Source organism: Anarhichas minor, unplaced genomic scaffold (assembly GCF_050575085.1).
Source record: "Anarhichas minor isolate MPS153535 unplaced genomic scaffold, ASM5057508v1 ptg000045l, whole genome shotgun sequence".
In the NCBI taxonomy this organism is placed as follows: domain Eukaryota; kingdom Metazoa; phylum Chordata; class Actinopteri; order Perciformes; family Anarhichadidae; genus Anarhichas; species Anarhichas minor.
The window spans coordinates 5865331-5888129 of NW_027466491.1; the positions used below are offsets into that span (position 1 = coordinate 5865331).

Sequence of the window (22799 nt, forward strand, 5' to 3'; positions counted from 1 at the left end):
TATTGACCGCAGTAGCAACACTGAAGGAGTGTGTTGGCTATATTTTTGGATTCTAAATATTGAGCACTCTGACAGCAGTCATGCAAATTCATTCAAGCTGACCATCGAGCTTTTTTTTTTTTTTTCTTTTTTTTTTTTTTTTTTTCAGCCACCTTTGTAGACCTGCAGTAGTGAGTGTTTCATGAAGCTCTTGGATGGAGTATCGCTTTAAGTGCACACACACACAGTCTGCCAAGGAGGCCGTAACTTTCTCCCCTTTTGAGAAGTACCGGAGAGCAATCCGTCAGCGAGACATCCCAATTCCGCTGCTCTATAAAACACAGTGGTTATTTCGGGCAGATCACAGGTATTAGAGTTTTGAGTTCCAACGAGTGTCACGCAGGGCATGGTGGGGAAGAAGAGAATACATGCTTCGACGGTCTCCCCAGGGTGAAGGAAGATTGATATTAATGAAATCTATTTCTATTTTTTTGTTGTTGTTTTTTTTAGGTATTGATCTGGCCCGACTACCTTGGGACAGCTTACATGGAAGTATCAGATATTAGGTTTCACCCTGGAGGCCTAATAACTGATTCAGCCCCCGCCTTACATTTTTCAGTATGAAATATAGAGATGAAAATTCATGCCGTCTTCTTTTTTTTTGGTAGTGATACATCATAGTTAAAAAAAAAACTTTCACCGCAAATGTGTTTGGTTTATAATGACCCTGAATTCTGCAAACACATTAACACTCTGTCGTCCTCCCTCCAGCCATCATCGAGCACGTGCGAGACGGCAGCGTTGTTCGTGCCTTGCTGCTCCCCGACCACTACCTGGTCACGGTCATGCTTTCTGGAGTGAAGGTAACCACCACTCACCTGCTGCACCTTACCGATGTGGTGGAAAGTTACTGTGCCGCTGATTTAACGAATACATTCACAACAGTAGTAAGCAACTTAATAAATGGCAAGCAGCAGAAATAGCTGTCCAGGTGTAGCTAAAACGGTTTCCTCCACACCCTCTTTCTTCACTTCTACTGTCACAACAACTACTAAAGTGTTTGAAGGTAGACAGTCCGGTCTTACTATGAACAAGAAAAGCCTGTCTGTGTTTGTTCTACCGGTGTCTTATCCTAAATTTTCCCATCAGTCTCTTTCATAAAGCCCAGAATTGACGATGGACCACTCGAGATAGCGATTATTTTTTCACACTCAAAGATATTGCATCGGTATCGAGGTGTTCTTTGTCTTGTCTGCCCGTCGCTCCTGTTGTGTTTTATTTATCTGGTGTTTTGCCACGCTCAAAGGACAACACAGATAGCGTGTGCAGCAAGGTGACACTGGTTAAAAGTGGATAACAGTCGTTCACAGAAAGAGGGGAAAAAAAACAAAAAACCAGATTGTATCAACAGAATGTGGACACAAGAATAAACTCCTAGAGGCGCTGGTTGACTGCTGGGATTTTCAGCAGACACAGTGCGCGCTTCTCTTCCAATGGCGACGCAATCTAAATCGCATTGGAGCTTCCTCACACAATACCTATTGATTGAGGTGTGATTATTATTGTCTTAATGTGTGTTCTCCTTCTCGCCAGTGTCCCACGTTCAAGCGAGAAGCGGACGGTACAGAGTCGCCCGAGGCGTTCGCAGCAGAGGCCAAATTCTTCACCGAGTCCCGTCTCCTGCAGAGAGACGTTCAGATCATCCTGGAGAGCTGCCCCAACCAGATCATCCTGGGCTCCATCCTTCACCCGGTGAGGCACCCGGCGGTGGAAAGTGCCGTTAAAAAAAATTCAGGCTTTCTGTCTCATTTAAATCGTTCTTTTGACTGTTCCCGTTTCTCGTTGTCTTTTAGAACGGTAACATAACAGAACTCCTGCTGAAGGAAGGCTTTGCCCGCTGTGTTGACTGGTCCATGGCTGTCTACACCCAGGGAGCCGAGAACCTCAGAGCTGCTGAACGGTACGCCACTACTGCACACGCAGAAAACATTCCGTCTGTTTTAAAGCCGTACGATAGGGCTCAGGTCTCCAAGATACTAGGAGCTACACAGGAAAAGTTAGGGCATTTATTAAATAGTTCCTAATAAACGCATCACGAAGCATTTTATTCAATGACAGACAAGTCATGTCATACATTATTAAATTCAGCTGCTGCTCAGAAATATAATTGGTTGTGGAAATTCACTGATTGGATGCACGACAAAATAAATCAACTACATGCAGAAATAAAATAAAATAAATTGTGTGAGCTAAATGTTATGCGAATGTATGCCAGCACTCCTCGAGATGAACAAGCCCACTCTCTGCTGCAATGATATTCATTCCCTACGATCAATCACCGCAGTGCTGACTACGGGCCAATCATCCTGGAATGTTTGCACTATAATGAGCTTTTAGAGCTTTTTTTCCCCAGCCAAATGGATAATTGTTATTCACTTGATGAAGCCCTTTTTGTATCCTGTGTGTTTCTGGCTGATGTTGAGGACTAACACTGATGATGATGATGTGACCTTGTTCTTGGACAGATCTGCCAAAGAGCGCAAGGTCCGCATCTGGAAGGACTACGTGGCACCCACAGCCAACTTGGACCTGAAGGACAGGCAGTTCGTAGCCAAGGTGAGGTCCTGGAGTAGCTTTTATAAGCTGCGTCTCGCCAGGTGACGGTGTGCGTCTCTTAATTGCCACTTTTTCAAATGACTTGGCTTCAAAGGTTGCTTGTTTCCCCTCGCTCCCACTACTACTGCGGCGTTTCCACTTTTCTCCCGGCGCTGCAGCAGAAGCGGAGCCACTTTGATGCTTCCAACAAATTGTGTACCTCTGTCACATTTGCTCCACCCCACTGAATAAAAATAATAAAAATCCTTCACTTAAGGCGCTAGGAAGGAGTGCTTAACGGCTACCTTTAAGCACTCCCCGGTCAAATTAGGGCCAAATCGCTGGCGTACGCTGGAGAGGCGCCGAACGAGCCCCAACAGCCGAGAACGGAGAGATGTTGGCTTCGTAGGTTATTGGCCACAGCCTCGTGAGGAAAGAAGTGTCCTTAATGTCAAGTACACATGAGTGCACTCTCTCCTGGTTTTCATCACACATTACTTCAAATCAAGTGAGCAGGAGTCTTTGATGCATCGCAGTAACACTGTTTAACTGCGAGCTGACGCATTATAGTGTCCAAGTTGTGGCTTTTAACGTAGTAAAGCAACTCTGGTCTCAAAACATCAGCTTTAAATCTGTTTTGATGATGACATGCAGCCTTCCCTTCAGTTGATATCTTTTTCTCTAGGAATGGGGGAAAAAAAAAAAAACCCAAACTTTAATACCTCCCAAAGTTTGGCTTTTGTCTGTTTGCTCCCTCCAGACCCTGAACTTTTAAGACCCTGAAAAATGCATGGCTAGCCTGAGGGTTACATAAAAGGTATTGCTTTGGAAATCTGCTTACAGAATGAATTTGATAAACTGCACACGCCATAAAGCAGGCGCAATAAAGAAACTATGTGTATGTATATATTTTTTCCTGAGTCAGAAGGAAGAGGCTAGAGAAAGGATAAAACATTAATGTTATCAGTGTGAGCTGCTCTCAGATCTCTCTGAACCCTCTCAATGAAAGAGGTTTGGGTGGGGGGGGGGGGGGGGGGGGGGGGAGGCAGAAAGAAAGGAAGGAAGAGGGTTGAAGAAGAAATTGAAAGTGTGATTTTTCTTTTTTTTTTTGTGGAGAGGTTTAGAGAGACTTAAGGGAAGAAGGATGAAAAGACATGAGAAGTGAAAGTCAGTGAATTATCAAGATCCCTGGGACACTGGGTGTCCTCTCTCTGGTTACTGCTACGGTACTGCACAGCTGATGCCCCCCCCCCCCCCCCCCCCCCCCCCTGCCCTCCCCCCTTAAACCTTGGGGCACTTTTTGATCTCTGGAAGAGTTTTCTCCGTCCTCTTTCCCATGCTCTACCCCCCAAAAATAGCCACAGAGGAGTCTTGCTCCTGCACCATACATTACATCTAGACCCCTTTTTAACACGTCTATGATCTGAGGTAGCTTAAAAAGTTGTGGTATGATGACCATGTGACTCCCAAAACTTTTTGTTAAAAGTGTGAGACAGTTGTGATGGAAAACGTCACGCTGACCCTGCAACTAGCTTGAGCCATTTCAAAGATGAGTACATATTGGACAGGCCCCCCCCCCCCCCCCATGCTTGTCCCTGTGACATTTGTCGGCACCTAATACTGCAATGCTCCGGCTCTCCCAGGGACACATCTATCCATCAATCCCATCATCATGCACTCTGCTCCTCTTCTCGTCCACTCTCCTTTTCACTTCTTATTATCTGAGTGATGGATAGAGTGGAGGAGGCTGAGCGGGTCCAATCCCCACAAGTCAATGCTGCTGACAAATCTTCCCTTCTTTTTTTTTGGGACTGTCTCGCCCCTCTCTCTCCTCCCACCTCTGCTGGGACCAGTGAAGTGGATGTAGGCCATGCCCCAATAGGCTTCCTCTCCCCTCATCTCCTCTCCTCTTCCCTTCCCCTCCTCTCCCCTGGGTCGCCATCGACCTGAGAGGTGATGGATAAAAGGTGACGTGGTGTAAACCCCCTTTTACCAGCCGCTCATCACCGGCTTGTCAGGAAGACGGTCACTGTTGCTTTCGGAGGACCATATCCAGAAGAATATGGAAGTTAAAATGCAAAGCTAGTGTGTATTTGTGATGGGAAGAGAGAATAGTACACTTTAAAAGGGTTAAAAGGGAAAGAGATGGCACGAGGGCCTCTTGGCTACACTGTATGCTCCACTTAAGATAAGCCAGACAGAATGGTTACAAGGTCAGACGGCTTCTTTAAGAAATCAGGAAGTCTCGTTGGGGGGGAAGATGATGAGAAAAAGGGGTGTATTGGTTTTTGCCCCAGTTAAAAAAATCAGTCAAGCGATCGGGTCAGAAAGTCTGTATTGGTACCTGTCCCCGGATGATGTCCTCACAAAGTATTACATGCTCATCAGCAGCACCCCCGGGGCTAGATGTCAGCTAAAAGTGTTAATGACGGCATCACAAACACCAGTAGTTAACTTGAAACCATGCAATTTGGGTGACAAATCATCTCCACTGGCAGCAGCACTGGGAAGACACATAGGTGTTTTTTTTTTTTTTTTGGAGGGAGAGAGATGCTCTGACACGAGTAATGAGTAAGTCCCGGCCCTGTGGTTAAAGCCAACGTAATGGATCGGACTGACAACCCGACACAGTCCCCGGCAGTAGCCAAGATCCTCCTTTCCTCCGTGACTGATGTTGGCCACTGCAGATGTGGTGTCGGCCGCGGGCAGAAGGTGGCAGTAGATCCCCACCTCTGGAGTGTCGGATTAGCCCAGTGAGTCACGCTGCCCGCCCATTTGTCTTCTCTGCCTGCTCGCGCGACCCTCATGGCAGCTACTTTGCAAAGCCTTTTTTTTTTTTTTTTTCCTCCGCTCTATTTTCCCTACCTCTCCTCCATCTTTTTCCTTCTGCCTCTGTTCTTGTGATATTTGCCGAGAGATTACACTCCGTCTCTCCGGCTCGCTCCATCTTTTCTGTTCCCCTCTATCTCGGCGCGTTGATCTGTCCTCCTTCCTTCGCCTCTCACGTCTCGCCTCCTCCGGCTGATAATTAGCCTCTCTCTCTCTCTCTCTCTCTCTCTCTCTCTCTCTCTTGCACTTTATTTACATGGGCAGGCCACAAAATGACCTTGTTACAGTGCGAATGTGTGGAGGCCGCGTGCACGTCGCCGTGTGCATTCATTCCCGTGCTTACCTCTCCCTCCTGCTCCCTATGTCTCTGTATATCTCTCCCACTCGGCTCGGTGATTAGTATATGATGTATTTCGGCTGCTGTGGTGGGCAGCCTGTTTAGCAAGTGGGCCGGTCTAATTTATTTTTCTCTGGTGACAAATGCAACCGCAGTCTGATTTTTGTTTTCATGGAATAACGAGTCTCCCAAACAGCCTAAAACACCTGGATTTGTGCCTGCCGCACTTTCAAAAACAACATTCAACTTTATCTCGATAACTCAAAAGGATTTATTTTTTTGGTTATTTTGTTTTTCCACCACACAAACACCCACACAGTCCAAATTGTGCTTGAAACACAGCTCTCTCTCTCTCTATCTCTCTCTCTCTCTTTGGGGACTTCAGCTTGAGCACAGCCTACATATGAACCGCGGCTGGAGTGATGATGAGGCCATTTAATGCACATGTGGGTGGCAACATGTGTAGGGCGATTGATTTCCCATGTCTCTCGCAAGCGGCCTACTTAAAGGCCTTGGGTTTGGATGCCTCCTCCAGCTCGGTCACATTACACCCCCAATCTGTCAGTGTGCTTGGAAGGGCTGCGACACACAAGATTGGGCTGAGTTCCAAATATATTCGCCGGGGCTTTTCTTCATTTTCTCCTTCATACTAGACTCTTGCGAACTGCAATTTTGCAGGTGTAGCTTTGAATATCCGCACATATTCTTCTGAAACCCGTACCCATAAATTGAGGTTGCTACCTTTTTGGGACGGAGAGAAATAACATCTAAATGCCAAACATAAATTAGTCTGTGGTTTTAGTTACACTTGTAAAGGTCTCCAGAATACAGTGCCTGCCAGCCATTTGTTGGGCAGAGGGCTGCGTTAATGCTCCACCAGTCTATCTTTAACAGGATGTTTGTGTTTTAAAGCCCTTTCTCTTGTACTCTGTCTCCTTCCCTCCCTCCCTTCCTCCCGGTGCCAATCCCCCAGATAGCCAAGCGTCCTCGCTCTGTCCTCCAAACCTTGCTTTGGCCTGCTGGCCTTAGCTCGCTTACTTACTCAGTCACTCAAGGAATCACTCTTTCTTACCTCGCTCTCAGTGCCTTCTACTCGTGACAGCGCACGATCTGCACTGTCACTCTCCTTCTGCCTTTGAATAGATCTCTTCCCCTCCATTTATCTTTTTACCTGCTCCTTCACTTCCCATCTTTCTTTCAGTCTATCTGCTCGCTCACCAAAATGCAATGCTAGTCTTTCGGCTGCGACACTCCTCCATCCGGCAGGGGTGGGATTTTCTTTCTTTAGTCTTTTTTTCTGAGGGATTTACCTGTTGTTTGTACCCTTAGATTCATTTCCAATTGAGTTTGTTGTCTTCCTTTTGGCGCTTTGTTCACCCAGCAGTGTTTGTCCTTCTGTATTTATTTTACTCAATTCCTCTCCTCTCTTCTCTTGTCCCTCCTAGGTGATGCAGGTGGTCAACGCTGATGCCATGTTGGTGAAGATGAACTCCGGAGAACTCAAGACCATCCACCTGTCCAGCATTCGGCCCCCTAGAATCGAGGGAGAGGTACAACTAAACCTGTCCGTCTGTCTGCTGTCGTCTGTGTGTGTGTGTGTGTAGCATAGAAGTTCACCGCGGTCGTTTTACTACGTCAAAAGTAATTGGCTGTCGTCGTCAGTTTTTATGGTGACAACACATGTCACGGGCCGTAAAGTGTGACACATACTGTTGCTCTGTCACTGGGCCGAATGGGCCGCTGAATTGAGACGCAGCCTTCGTCTGTGTAGAAGAGGCAACCATGGCGGGACTACACACACACACACACACACACACACACACACACACACACACACACACACACACACACACGAGTGAGTCTGAGTCAGTTTAAATGGAAGTATCCCGCTGCTTTCTTTACGACGTCAACAGTATCTATAAAAATGCCAACCGCTCTGACCATCCCGCTATGTTGATTTTAAATGGGAATGTCAGTTCTACTCGTGTTCCATTTCTACGACGTGTACGCAGCCTTCGCACAGAGCGAGCGGCTGCTTGTGTATGAATAAGTGACTGAATGTGGTCTCATGTGGGAGGGCTTGTGGCCTTGCGTGGTCAGCCAATTAATTAGACGCTCCACGGAGACGACTCGTCCCTGATGTCTCCGACGTCTTGACAGAGTTGGTTTATTTTCATTTAAAGTCGAACACAAGCCGTTTATATCTCCCTCCACAAATTCCCGAATATCGATCCACCTCCCCGTGCTTGTCTCTCGCTCATGCCCTCTTCTCTTCCCTTTAAGCATCAGTCTCTCTCTCTCTCACTCTCACTCTCACTCTCACACACACACACAAAATGACCGTGGGAACAACTTTGACCACTTGGTGGCGCCCCCGCAGTTGGGGCACATGCAAACGCAGCGAGACACTTGCACACACCCAGTGGTTGCAGCACTGCAGAGAGAGGGAGGCAGGTCGATTTCTTTTTTTCTTCCCTTTCCCCTCAACACTGACAACCATTCCTCAAGCCAACACATTGTTTACCGTAACATCCGTTTATGAGCGAGTCGCGTCTCATTTCCCTGTTCAAGGAGGTAGGAGACATATCTCTGAAGGAGTTGTAAAAGTCAGATGTAGGAATGTCTGCATCAGCCCTTTATTATTTCTGTCTTGATTGTTTTTGTTTTACTGACTCCTCTCTCCTTCATTTTATGGTTTATCTTCCCCACTTTACTGCTGTCTAGTTTTATCCTCTCCCTCCATCCTCGTCTCCTTCTCTTCCCCGGCGTCGTTAGTGCCTTGCATCATTGAGAGACTGCTCTCTCTCTCTCTCCCTCTGTTCTCTCCTCCTTCTCCTCCACAGTCACTTCCTCCTGTCCTTTCCTTTCCCCTCCGGGTGTGCACGCTGTGGTCAGATTGTTGACCTGCACCGTTGCTCTTTGTGTGCGTTTTATTCTCTTTAGCGCTCTGTGGTCGTAATAAGCTCCTGGGCAAAAACCATCTCTCCATTCTGTCTCTCTGCCCTTTTTCTTTTTTCTTCTGTTCCTTGCATTCCATATTCTTTTCTTTTCTTACATGTTCTTCTGGAGATTCTTTCCTTCTCCCACGTTACTGTTCCTGATTGATTTTACTACTTCCTTTCCTCCTCTAGGTTCCTCATCCTTAATGTCTCTCTCGCTCTCCTCTTCATCTCTTTCTGTCTTTGCCTGCACCAGATGCTTCAGCACTGTGTTTTGTGCTTCATTACGCGGTCATGTGTCACAGGGAGCCCAGATGTGAATGTTTGTGTGTGTTGGATTGGTGTTATATTGGCACAGTGTTGTATTGCCATTTCTTGCGCTTCATGCATATTTAATTGCTCCTGTGTGGTTGCCTTTGTAATTTTCTTTTGTGTGTAAATACCCTGTCTGTCTGGGTACCAGCTCACTGGGCTAGTAGAGTTTTGATAATGGTTGTTGGTGGTGCTGCTGGTGCTGTTCGTTAGCTAGTTATTTCTGTCTGTGAGCTGAGGAGCTGCCTGTCTGTCTGTCCTGCTGCTGGCTCAGCTCTGAGTGTTGTCGCTATGGCAGCGATGCGGAGTTGCGATAGATTTGCTGAGGCTGTGAAGGGCCCTTGGACTCACGCGGTAGAATCAAGACGACGGACAGAAGAACAGTTCTGTGAATCCGGTCTGTGCCTCGGTTTTGCGGGTCTTCGGTACGGCAGGGAAACCAAAAATAATGCTGAATAATGTTTATGGCTCATTGACCATCGTTCGTAACAGTCGAGGCTCTCGAATAAGAAAATAGAAATTAAAAAAGAAACCATGACACGGAGGACTGAACCACGACCCAATACGGGGGACGCTTCAGAACCATTCCAGCCCCATTCATCCATGGAATGGAGGATTTTATGTCCGGTCTCATTTGCCAGCCGGGCTTCTGTCTGACCACTAAATTAGAACAATTGAGCTGTTACTTTAGGCGAGCAGGGGAACTTAATTTCATGCCCTGTCTACACTCCTCTGCAGATATAGTATTTTATATATATATATATATATATATATATAATTTTATTTAGTGTCATTTTGCACATTGTGACCAGTTAGTTTCCTTTCATTGCTATCGCTTGAACTATTTTTTAAGAGAGGATCTCATTGTGTAAATATTTTGTGAAATGGTCAAACCTACAATATCGATATTGTGGTGTTTGATTTCCTCCGAGTTGCCCGGCCCTAGTTGCAAAAGTATTCGTGAAGGAGAGACACTTGCCAGCCGTGACTAACAGCTGTTGGTAGGATTGTTTATTTTTTTTTTCCTCCATCATGCGTAAAGAAAAACATCCTGTTAGTGCACATGTACGAAGCATTTACGTGCGGTGACTGATTTTTTGTTGCGAGCTTGTAAGCAGCACTGCTACCTCCGAGGTCACAGCAGGTATCTCTCAGCCTCCAGCTCCACGCATTCCTGTCTGCCGACACCGTCACGAGTGAGCTCGCGACGCGGCCGACGGACACAAAGGCGCCGTCACGGTTCTGCGGCGCGGCTGACGCACGCAAACGCACAGCGACATGCTTGGTTAAGCTGCATTAGCCTGTGTCGGGAAACGTCTTGGAAATTGCTGTCGGCATGTGCACAAACATGGATGACACACACATGTGCCATATATATGCATGCGTGTGTATATAGAGCCACTCCAGATGTGTGCATGCTACCATTGCAGTATCTATGAACCCAGGACATCTCCAGAGGAAAAACAAACTCAGGAATTTGGTATTCTGAAGTGTGTGTGTGTGTGTTGCATTCTCTAGAGGTCTGTGGGGATTTTCTCCTGCCAGTTGTCGTTACTATCCCTGTCCGTCCGGATGCGTTTGTGCACTGTTTGACCGTGCGTTCTGCAAGCGAGGCCATTTATGTCTGCGTGTGTCCGGGTGTGTGTACCGTTCAAGGGGAACCAAGGCCAGATGCGACGTACCAGTGGACTGATGAACTGTGACCGCTCCTGCCATCCCCATCTCCTCCTCCCATCTCCTCTGGTTCCCGTTAGTCCCCTAACACCCCCCCCCCCCCTCTCGTGACTATACTAATTGTGCTCAGACTGACAGATCGGTAGACCAATGGTGTCTGGCTGCAGCGAAACATAGGACACAGATTTCCTCACTTCTTTGCTCTCCCTCTCGTTTGACTCCACTCCTCCCCAGCGTTACTGCTGTGGCACATCTTCAGATGGGAGTTATTTTGAGCTCAGGAGTTGAAGTCAGCTTTTTCTTCTTCTCTCTCCTCCTCCTCCCTCTTTCCTCTTCTCCCCTGACTTTTTTTTTTTTCCTCTCACATGTGCAGCAGGACAAGCCCAGCGTAAACACGAGTGGGGAGAGATGTCTCTGCCACTCAGTGACTCACTGTTACACCCACTCACTCACAATCGGCGTGTGTGTGCGTGTCTGCTTTGACGATGTCTCGAGTGTGTGTGTGTGTGTGTGTGTGTGTGTGCCCTCATGCATTGTAATGCATCTGTGTGCTTACGTGGTTTAAGTAGGGTTAAGGACGGTGCTGATGGAGCACATAGGGAGGGAGGTCGACTCCCTGTCCTTATATAAGCCAATACAGTGACTATGCTCCCCACCTAACCTCTCAACAGTCCGCCTTTAGTGTGTGTTGACTTTGTAGTCCTGTCTGCCGCTGCCTCCCACAAACCGCCTGTCTCTCTGCCTCTCCCCCCCCCCCCCTCCCCCCCCTCTCTCTCTCTCCCTTTTCTTCTGACTCCTTCTTTTTTTACGTTCCCACTATTAGGTTTATTTTTATACCGCGACGCCGCACTCTTATTAGCATATCTGTGAATCCGGCAGGTCTGAAAAGTCTGGCAAAGTATCTTCATAACTACGAAGTGCATCGGAATGTGTCGACTCCATATTTTCCTTTTTTGTTGTCGCACTGGCTGCTGTTGTTTCGCACGTTGTTATTTGAACAATTGTCATACAGTGCTATGTTTTTATTACGTGTGTGTGTGTGTGACTTGCTATTAAATTCTATTTCACAGCTACAACTGCAGCCAAGACATCAAGGTCAGAAACGCGTGGTAGAATATGGAAATACAAAAATGATCGACTGTAGTGTAGCGCATGATAATACGATGACGGCAGATAAAGAAATCATCCAAATGCTGTCAAATATAAATCTGACACTATTCCAAGCAAAAAAAAAAAAAAAACCTACTGCATTACAGTAATGCAATAAGATGATATCAGTGGCTCTTCAGAACACAATCGGCCCACTTTTATCACGCGGGAAAGTAATCCTTGAAGTTTGATTTCAAGGTATGCCTATTTGTGGTAGCCGGTATTTAAGCAGGCGAACCCGTCTGCTCCCTACTCTCCATTTGCGACGGTGGCTTGCTCGTTTTTCGCCTCCCTCCTCACTTCCGTCCCCGTCCTCCACATCTTCCATCTAGCCGTGTGTGTGTGTGTGTGTGTGTGTGTGTGTGCGCCCTCGGCAGGCCCCTAGCCGGGCATCGCATGCTTTCACCTCAAGTTTGGGGAGGAGGGCGATGATGAGGGGAGGAGGGCGATGATGAGGGGAGGAGGGCGATGATGAGGGGAGGAGGGTTGTCCACTTAGTGATTCATTTGTGCACTGTTGGCTGGGCGAGGCAGATTGGTAGCCGGTATCCCTCCTCACCACTGGGTGAATATATTTTTTGCCCGGTTGCACTATTTGGCTGACGCTGTTGATAAAGCCAGGACTTGGCTTGTGTTGGTTACAATTAGAGGATGACATGACTGTTGCTTTTGAGGGCTACAGTATTCATTTTTGGATATAATTATGTTTTGATGTCAGCCATTTATAAAAGGGGGGCTTTGTGTTTGAGAATATGTGCGACCTTACCCGGTCTAAAGCTATTCAAATCCGCTAAGTGCTTTCGACAGTTGAACATATTCAGCAGAACAACACTGCACACGTTGAATAGTGCGGCCGCCTCTCTCGCTGCTTTCAGCTCGCTGTTTATCGTATGACATCCTTATTTATGACCGTGCACCGTGGAACATGGGCTGCGACCCGTCACAGCTGTCCCAATAAATTCACCTGCACCCGTCCTGGTAGCAGCTTATCGTGAATTGAGTGGCTGTTAGCTGTTACGGTACTACAGGTAATTTCATTCTGGAATCCAGGTTGTCTCTCTAGAGTAGAGTGTGGCATCAGTTTAAGTCAGTTTAGTTTAATCACTTCTTTGTATTCTGGCGTATGGACGATAATACTGTGAATATATGGTTATTAGATTAGATATATTAGATTTTGTGTCGTAGTATCACAACCAGCTACATCCTTCATGCTCTTCGCTTCAGGAAGGGTACGCCTTCTCTCTCTCTCTCTCCGTCTTTCTCTCTCTCCTTGCATTGTCTCCCCCCCCCCCCTCTCCACCACAGCCCTCCGCAGCAGCCATTCCATGTTTATGCACGCACAATTGAGTAATGTTGTTGGGCTTACAGTAGTAAATGTTGACTGTTTAGGGCTTCCGGTGCACTGCTTAATCAAAAAATAATGTCCACTTTGTCCGGGACACACGCACTCGGCAGCGTAGTTCTACTCAAAAGCTAGTTTACGCACAACAGAACACCGATCGGTTCAGCGGGAAAGCAAGGTCCGATACTGTACACCCCCGCCCCCCCCCACACACACATCAGAAAGCATGACGTGCTCCTGAGTCACGATTTCACCCTTGGAAGTTCCAGAAGCTGCAGAATGCTTGCAGCAGTAGCATCGGCGCATTCTGCAGCCCGGCCCCTGCAGCCCTGCGACACTGTACAATCCAGCTAGCGTCATGCCTCTGCAATGGTCAAAGATGATTCCTGAGCTTTAGCTGGTAATTTGGAACGAAGGGAATTTACCCCAAATAGAACAGAACTCCCCCCGAGGATAGTGAGAGCAAACTGTTGTTACTGGGTCACGGCTGAGACATCGCAGTGACTCTCCTTTTTTTTCTCCTCTCTGTATCCTTCCTGCTACTGCATAACAACATTGTAAGGATGGCGTACACCGCTCGTCTTGTCTGAGTAATTAAATTATGCTAATGTCAGTTTGTCTTGGTCCGGAAATCGCCTCCTTAGTCGAATAATTAGACTTGTCACAATCTATGTTTTTGCTCATCAAGGTGGAACAGCACATTTATAGCACTGCGACTAATGTGGACTCTTTTGGAGCTTAAAGGGGACCGGGTCCATTGTGACATATTAAGCAGTTGCAATCAATTGTCGCCATTGATTCCTGTGTTTTGAAGTTGTAACGTTTCCTCTCACCGTCTCATTTTCTTGCTTCCTGACTCCTTCACCTCGGCCCTCGCTCAGTTTCCTCGCGGACCTTCTAAAAGATGGCGACGTACCTTTTGTCCTCGTCGTCTGCTTCTCCACTCCTTGTGTCTAATTGGCATAGAGTGCTGACATTTACACTCGTTGCCCTAAGTGACTCCATTTCTACCGTGAAACGGCTTATTAGTTAAAAAAAAGATTTTTTCCCCCTATTCTTTGCCTTTCCCTCTCCTCTTTCATTCTTTACTCCATTAAAGGCCTCCACAATTGAGTGCTGCCGTGTGTAATAGCCCTTCAGAATGCAAACACCAACATTCAGTGTCTGGGAATTGTCTTAATGTATGACATTACAAAAGTCTGGTCCAAAAGAAGGATTTCACCCGAGCGATGCCAGCTGGGTAAAAGTTATCCTCATCCCCCAGCAGTGGACGGCTAAGCCCGCAGCTCAGGCACAGAACTCAGGATTCCTGGCTGGCAGTGCTCCTAAAGGGCCCCCGTCATCATCCCACCGCCACTGACTCGGTAGGGATGAAAGACCCCGACAATAAGCCTCGACTGACACAAAATGGAGGACATCGGCTCTTGGCGGAGCGCTGGAGGGGGGGGGATTTCCGCTGGCCATGTGTGAGATTAACTCACCTCCAAGGTTCCACGTGGGGGCTGCTGACTCCGCTAGTGAAAAGAGGAGAAGGACGCGAGTGAGGGAGTAAGAGAAGAAGGATGGGAAGCTGTTAAACTCAAAGGTTATTACATTTCTGCCAAGGTTAAAAGGAGCTGGCTGGCAGGTTTGGCAGTTTCCGTAGCTCCTCTACCGGGGCCAATACAGCAGGCCTTCTGTGCAGAGGCATTGTCACTGGAACTATGGCGCTTGTTTCTCTGTTTTACCGGTGGAGTTTGTCCTCACAAGCACACATGCTCCAACATACAAACACACGCTCGCAGCCCCGTCGCTCCCCATGTGTTCCTCGCCACATCCATCAGCCCAGCTGTGTGCCACACCTGGCAGCGCCGAACAACTTGAGAGGCATTAAAAATGAATGAAAACCATTGAAGGGAAGCGGAAATGAGGAATTAATCCAACCCTGTGTGTTGATTCAGAAGAGTGTTCCTTCTGTTTGTATGACGGATAATGATGGCATTCAAAGGAGGAGGGTGGGAGGGGCCGGGACGGCGAGCGCACCGGTATTGTCATTCATAGCGTTACTCCTCCTGTTGGCGCCTGTCGTTTATTTTCCCGCTGTGTCATTGTCATTTGCTGTATTATGTTTTTTCTTCTTCTTCATCCCGACCCTACAAAAACTGCACGTCTGTGTCTGTGTGTCTGTGTCTGTGTGTGTGTGTTTGTCTCTTTGCACCGGGAACAACGCAAAACCTCAGCCTCCTTCTTGAAAATGCAAATACGGTCTATTTGTGGCCTGCTCCTGTCACCGAGTGGGTGGGCGTAGGTTTTTGTGTGCTGCTGTGTGAGTGTGCACGGTGGTGCATACATCTGTGTGCGCACCACCGTGTATGCACATAGTGTCAGCTCGCCTTTGTACATCCGTTTAGCACAAAGTGTATTTGCCTTGGCTGGTTGCATCCGTGCCCTTGGTAACTTGTGTGCTTTTGATTTTTGAGGATTGACGACAACAGTGTTTGAGGAAGCTGTTTGTGCGACTGTGCATGTTTCGAAATGCTGCCGTACACATTCAAAAAAACATTCGGCGAGTCCAGATCCTGCCTGACGCGGGACTGAAAGTAGAGGAACAAAAGAAGGAACAAACATCTGAAAGTGTGCGAATCTGTGTTCATGTCACACTGCTTTTGAAAGTGCGATGCGAATAATTCTTTCCTTTTTGTCTTCTCTCTCTCCCCCTCCGTCCTCTCTCTGACCCCGTCAGGAGAAGAACAAGGACAAAGACAAACGTTTCCGTCCGCTCTACGACATCCCCTACATGTTCGAGGCTCGCGAGTTCCTGAGGAAGAAGCTCATCGGTAAAAAGGTAAGAACCAGCGACAGAAATTGAAACCTTCCCAATCCCTTTTTGACTCGGTGTGCGTGTGTGTGTGTGTGTGTGGATCAACTAGATTTGTCTCTAATCAGCTTTTGATAGATTAAACAATAGCTCTAAACAGGGATTCCCCCGGTGGCGGTACATAAGCTCCAACACCCTTCTCTCCCGCCCTCTTCACCGGAAGGGAACACACATTTCTGAAGCCCTTAGCTGGATATCTATTTTCTCTCCCTCTCTGTTTGAATACCAAGTACTCTCCAGAGATGCCCTGGGGCTCGGGATTGGCCCGGTCGCACCCTTTAAACAAGCCGTGTTGATTTCCCCCCCTCGTGTCTATTGATCTACCGAGTCCTGACACCTAAGAGGCCGCTATGATTTACACACATCTGACCCAGCAGGACCCGGCACTGAGCTGGAGAGCACTCAAGACACACACCACTGCAGGAACATCTGCCCCTTCTTCAAATTGTATGAGATGAATTGAAGTTGATTGAGAGAAGAATAAACCCTTGAACTTACTAGAATTAGGTTAAATGTTTGAGGCTGTTGTGAGGAAGTTTGCCAACTTTTCCTCACATTTCAAAAGTAGAAGTAGAGAGTTTAGTGCACACAGTAGATTGCTTTTACACCAGAGTCCCCTCAGTAAATTAGGGAAATGACGCCCACATTGCTGTCACTGAACGTATAGTGGCAGTAATGGCACAGGGAGAGAAGGCGGCTGTTGCTCACAGGCACGCCTAGAGCTGTTGTCCACTGCCCGAACCCAATGATGGCTCATGTTTATATTTTTTCCAAATCGCTAACTCTTAACAGTCGTCAGACTCCGAGGGGCCACGTTATAATGTGAGCCGTGCTGGAAAAGATTGCAATCTTTCTTTGCAAAAAGAAACGAGGAAATGCAGTTGAAGGTGCAGATTGATGGAAAACCGACGATGCACTTCTGCTGCAATCACACTGACAAAGTGACTTCCAGAGTCGGAAGCTGCAAAAAACTGTATTGAGTTCATAAGATAACTTCTAAGTATCAGATATCGGTTACAACGTACACAAATCAATTATCGGTGTGTTTTTAATATCTCTACCATGTTGAAAAAAACAACATTTGCAGTATAGCTCCATGAACACCAAAACATGCACCCACTCAAAGCCAAAAGCCCCAAGAGAGAGAGCTCCTTTTGGCACTGAGCACAGGAGCGAGATTCATCTCCCTGTCCCAGCCTCTCATCACACTCATTTTAATCATCCTCATTAATGTTTTTTTAATGACAGAAAATTCAGCCGTGAGCCGGCTTTTGCCGAGTGAAGCGAGAGTAATGATTCCGCTGTTTTTATTTGTGGTGTTTGTGTTTGGAGATAATGAGTGTGTGTGTGTGTGTGTGTGTGATGGGCATCGGGCGACCACAGCCTTTTCAAGGTGTAAAAGATACCATGCGAAATACGCCATTAGCATGGTGATGAAATCCAAGCCGTATAACGTGTGTGATGTACCATTTTGGGCTTATTTGTGGAAGTGAATTCCTGTATTAAAACACATGGCAAGTGTCTGTGTGGTGTGACCATGCATGTAGATAAAGTCACTATACATGTATGTGGTCGTTTAGAGACAGAGACATACATACATGCAGTATACGCCTCTGTATTCCTCTACAGTTCATTCGTATTGAAGTTGTGTGTCCCTAGGCTGTGCGTTTAAGCTCTCAGAAGTGGGTTACGTTTAAGTGGAGAGCTCTTGCCCACCCATACAGCATCCTCCTTCCTCAATCGGCAAGATCAATAGCAGAAGAGCTCTGGAACGTCGAGTCCCTCTCGTTCCTATATCGTCGCTAAGACACGAGGCTAAAGCTCTGACTCAAACCATCTCTCAACGTATATCATGGTTTTACAAATAATTAGAGGTCCTAAAATACCGCTTGTTTTTTAAAAAATGTACAAGCATGACTCTTTTAGCTGCCTTGCCAACACGGAAGGAATGTTTTTTTGGGAGGAAATGATCACAGGCTCTCTGTGGGTGAATGTTTATTTTGCGAGCGCCATACTTAACCCTCCGAGCTCCGAGCGTTAATCTGCGCTACCTTGGCTTACTCGAGTTGTCGAGTTGGATGCAGGTAGGTGCACAAGTGCACAGATGCGTGCTGCCCTCCGACGAGGAGCGGAGTTTAGTCGACCCACTTACTGTCATCCTGTCTGCGAAACACTAAGCTCTATAGAGACACATTTGGAGCAGTAAGCATTAGTAGAGAGTCTAAGACCACTGCTTTCCTTGAATTTCTGCTCCAGAGAGCTCCTCCTTTCTTTTTCCTTTCCGACACAAACCGAGACAAGAGTTGACCTTAACAGAGGGGTAATGGGGCCTTGACCTGTTGGATTTAAAAGGGGATCCTCTGGTCGCATACAGAGGTGTGTCTGCTGATTTATTACCAGATCTCAGAAGGGTGTGTCTTAGCATCACCTAAGCTCGAACTGGACGTGGCCGAAGCTAATTGTTCGCAAGGTTGGGTTATCACATTGACCTGACGGTATTCCCCCTTTCAAAGCTCAGACACTGCCAAGGAGTGCGATGCATTGCATGAATTGGGAAACGAGCCGATTTCCTCCCTGACTAACCCGTCTAGGACGTGACTAAACATTAACCACGAGACTCAGCGTGCTGAGCGAAAGCTCAAAGCCCTAATACCCCCTATTCCTCATCTCTATAAGGTGTCTTTTATAAAACATATCTCATATCCATATTCAAAAGAGCGCCCTTTTTCGCGTCATTGCGTTCATCGGATCTTATGTCAAAAGACTTCTGAACTATCCGTTTAATGTTAGCTAAATGTGCTCCGAGGCATTTCTCCGTCTTCTCCTTTCTCTCCGTCACTGTACGTCCGTCCGTCCGTCTCTCCCCCCCCCCCCCCCGTCTCTTTCTAATATGTATCCCAAACCCCCACCATTGAAATGGCAGCGTTTGCACAGTGACATAATCCCAAAAAGCTCGATTTGGCTAACTTTATAAGTAGTGCTTCTTGTGCGCCCGGGTCTCAGCCTCAGCAGAAGAAGAAGAAGAAAAAAGAGAAAGTCCAATAGAAATGTTGCATTAAGCCACTTATCAGGGTTGAGCACATTCGGATAATCCCGCGTGCTCGGAGTGGCTCCTGTTACGCAGCTGCTCGTGTAGTACTGTTAGCGCCGGAGTCTTCCCCTCTCATTGCTGTGCATGCCGCGTGTGCAATGTAGTATTTGTTGTGGTGTGTATTTGGGGGAAAGCTTCAGGTGTGTGTGTGTGTGTGTGTGTGTTCGAGCAGACGGAAAGCGTGTAGATCTCAGTCACCGGGCCCCACGGTTTGTTTTTGTTTTATTCAAGCCAACTGTGACTGGTTTATGCCCACTGTGCCGTGCTCCTCTGCTGCAACACCTGTGTGTATGTCTAAAGGCTCTAAGGACACACTGGAACAACTAGTACTACTTATTCTGGTATAGTACTTTTACCAGTATTAATACTCCTACTTCCTACAAATACTACTACTAAAGTAACTATATTATCAACATTCTACCTGACTGTAGGTTTGTCACCTACCTGCTTCTGTACTTATAAATGCAGAATAAACAAATAAAACGTTTGCTCTTTTATCCACAATCTGACAAATTAGTAAAATAACTGTTGCTGATTCTGGGCACGATATAATAAGATAATAATATATTGAAATGACCAATTACTTTGTAAAAGTCCATACTAGGGTCTAGATTATGTCCATTATCACATGTGGGTACAGTGGGATATGAAAGTTTGACTAACGGCTGGTGGACATTTTGAAAAATGGCCGCCACGGCCACCAGGTTGCGAGTTTGTTATGGCCCAGTATCCAGTTTCGTTCTATAAATATGGTGCTTTTATCACAAAATGATCATTTGTTATGTGTTGAGCTTTCTCTCCCCCACCATTCGTAAAAACATCTGTTTGCCATTAGTTGTAACGTATGCATACATAAACCTTGACACGCGCATGCATTATATTATGCTTGCGTTTCAATTTCCTCCTCAAAAGTCAACTTGAATCCTTCCTGTTCTTCATTGCTTTGTTCGTCCTCTAATCTACAGCTACCCAGGCCTGGCGATGCTGCGCCATTGAACAGAAATGTAACCAAGAACAGCACACTTCACTTGAATGGCATCTTTTTTTCCAACGTCTCCGAATTAGACATGAAACGCTGCCATGTTCTGGCTACGAGGAAACGGAGAGCGGCGACGTGGGAGTGAGGACAAAATACTTTCCTTCAAGACAAAGACAATGGGTTATTTGCATGGTGACAAAAGTAATGAAATTGGGGGTGTTTTTAAAAAAGGGGGATGTCTATTTTTCAACTGGTGCTACAGCTGGGAAAAAAAAAAGTCTCATTAAGGTGAAATAGAATATGTGGTGTTTGCGTCAACAACACACTGTAAAGGCGTTAAGTTGAGACCAAAATGAGGGCGAAGTTCATCTCCATTTCTTCCCTCACAAATACAACGTCAGCAATCTCCACCGTGACTCTTAACAGATGCACTCTGCCCTGACAGAAGCCGTTTCTCTTCCCTTGCTCACCTCGCCACGCTCTCGTCCTGTCCATGTAATGACGAGCCCACGTCGTTCCGTGTCGTCTCTTTCGTGTCCCCGTAATGGGCCTGTCTACATGGTCTCCATCTCGACTCGGTGTCTACGCTGCGACGGTGTGCCGCAGAGCCAGATTCGTCGACACGTGGCTCTTAAACTGTCGACTTTGTGCGGCGGTACGGCAGCATCTTCCGCCGTCAGCTCTGTCTGCCTGTGTCTGGGCCGCGAAGCAGGCTTTCCCCGTCATACGCCTGTGGATATATGCGCGCGCACACACACGCACACAAACACACACACAGCTGAGTGACGAAATTGAATTTTCAGGGTGGGTGGATTGGAATCCGTCCCGAGGGAGCTGTTTTGAGAACACACAATGTCGGGTCATTTGGGTTCCACAACTTTGTGTGTGTGTGTTGTCCCAAACACCCACAGTGTTTTAATACTGCCCCTCTGGGGAGATCTACAGTGCTTGCTGATGTGATTCACACTGACTGGGGGTGACCTTGAGAATTGAGACACACACGAGTCAGAACACTCCCTACAGTAATTGTTACTGTAACTGGTGTTGCGTTCAGTTTTTCTCGCTGCTCTTGGTGTTTTTTTTGTTCTGTTAATTTCTTCTCCTGCTTCTCCCCTTCAGGTCAATGTGATGGTTGACTACATCAGAGCAGCTACCGGTCCGGGAGAAAGCACCCCTGCATTCTCAGAACGCACCTGCGCCACAGTCACAATTGGTGGCATGTAAGTACTCACGAACTGCTGCTGCAGCGCTAACGTGAAGGAGCCCTCCGACGGCCACTTACTCCAGCTGCAGCGCACAATGAACCCCCCCCCCCCCCCATCATAAGGGACTTCACTAAAAAAATATAATTTTATTTCACCAGTCATTTGTTATGCTTAGAACTTGTAATCTCACCGTCAATCACAAAGTAACCTGAAAGTGCGCCTTTTGTATTTAAATTTTCGGGGTCGCCTCGGTGCAAGCAATTACTTTCTATCTACAAACACTGCTTTGAGGAAAAATGGTCTTATCTGTTTGAAGCATGCATTTTATACATTAACCGCGGATATATGTGTTATTAAACTACTTAGAGGTTCAAATTGAATGAGAACCGGATGGAGGAGCTTTAATGCCATATGATTTTGAAATTCACCATCAGAAGTCTGCGCTGACACAAAGCACAGTTACATGCACACATGGCATAAACGATCCCGTTTCATCATCAACCCAACAGTCTTGTATCCGGGTGTGTATACAGAGGTCAGGATCCGAGCTCACGACCAGCCAATTACAAGCCAGAATTAGCAAACTGCACCAGCTGCTCCGCGGATAACAGTTGGCATGGCCGCCCCATGAAAGCTGAGGTCAGGGGGGGGGGTCAGTGGTTCAAATGTTTCCAACCTTGTGTGACCTTGTCATTCAACCTTTTTATGAACTTGTATTTAATTATTCACAACTCAACCGCTTGGTGCACTCAATGACACGAGCTCAGTCGAAGCTGAAGAGTTTACTTCTCTGTGCCCGTCGTTCCTTTCTCCAACACTTCGACCAGAACACCGATGTCCAAGGGCTGGAAGCCACTAAGTGCTGCATTGCGTCCAACAATACTCACCTTCGTCCTCTCCTCGGTGCATCTGTAACCCGGCGAGGAAGTGCTTAGTCATGTGTGCAATGTCAACATTTAAGTGACCTTTGTTCCTCTGCGGTGCCACCTCTGGGATTCATCATGACCTTATTTCTTTTTCATATAATGCCAAGAGGGTTTTGCCTGTTTTTTTTTTATTAAAGTAATCTCTCTCTCTCTTTCCTGTAGTAACATAGCGGAGGCTCTGGTCAGTAAGGGCCTGGCCACATGCATCCGATACAGACAGGACGACGACCAGCGCTCCTCCCACTACGACGAGCTGCTTGCCGCAGAGGCTCGGTAAAGGAGCACGACACACACACACACACACACACACACACACACACACACACACACACACACACACACACACACACACACTTTCAAACAAAACACCTTCACACTCGCTCCTGCCACCTCCCTCTTACCTGAGCCTGCACGCTTGATACAACGGGTGTTCGTTCTCATAAAAGCGCCCTTTTATTCTCTGCTCCTAATAAAAACATGCATGCGCACACGCGACACAAATCTCTCTCTCTCTCTCTCTCGCTCGCTCTCATATCCACGAGTTGTGTGTGACCTTGACAAATGTAGCTCTTGGGAAGGGGAAGAC

At 47.0% G+C, this 22799-nt stretch overlaps 1 protein-coding gene across 2 annotated transcripts in view; it reads left to right on the forward strand.

Moving 5' to 3' along the window:
* Positions 1-22799, forward strand: part of snd1 (staphylococcal nuclease and tudor domain containing 1) — a 142281-nt gene that overhangs the window by 7736 nt on the left and 111746 nt on the right. For both annotated transcript variants that reach the window (XM_076111853.1, XM_076111852.1), the window contains exons 6-13: positions 751-842; positions 1573-1731; positions 1833-1939; positions 2505-2595; positions 7186-7290; positions 15878-15979; positions 21202-21302; positions 22376-22486. In XM_076111853.1, the coding sequence (XP_075967968.1) occupies positions 751-842; positions 1573-1731; positions 1833-1939; positions 2505-2595; positions 7186-7290; positions 15878-15979; positions 21202-21302; positions 22376-22486 (868 nt within the window). The remainder of the gene's footprint in view (positions 1-750; positions 843-1572; positions 1732-1832; positions 1940-2504; positions 2596-7185; positions 7291-15877; positions 15980-21201; positions 21303-22375; positions 22487-22799) is intronic.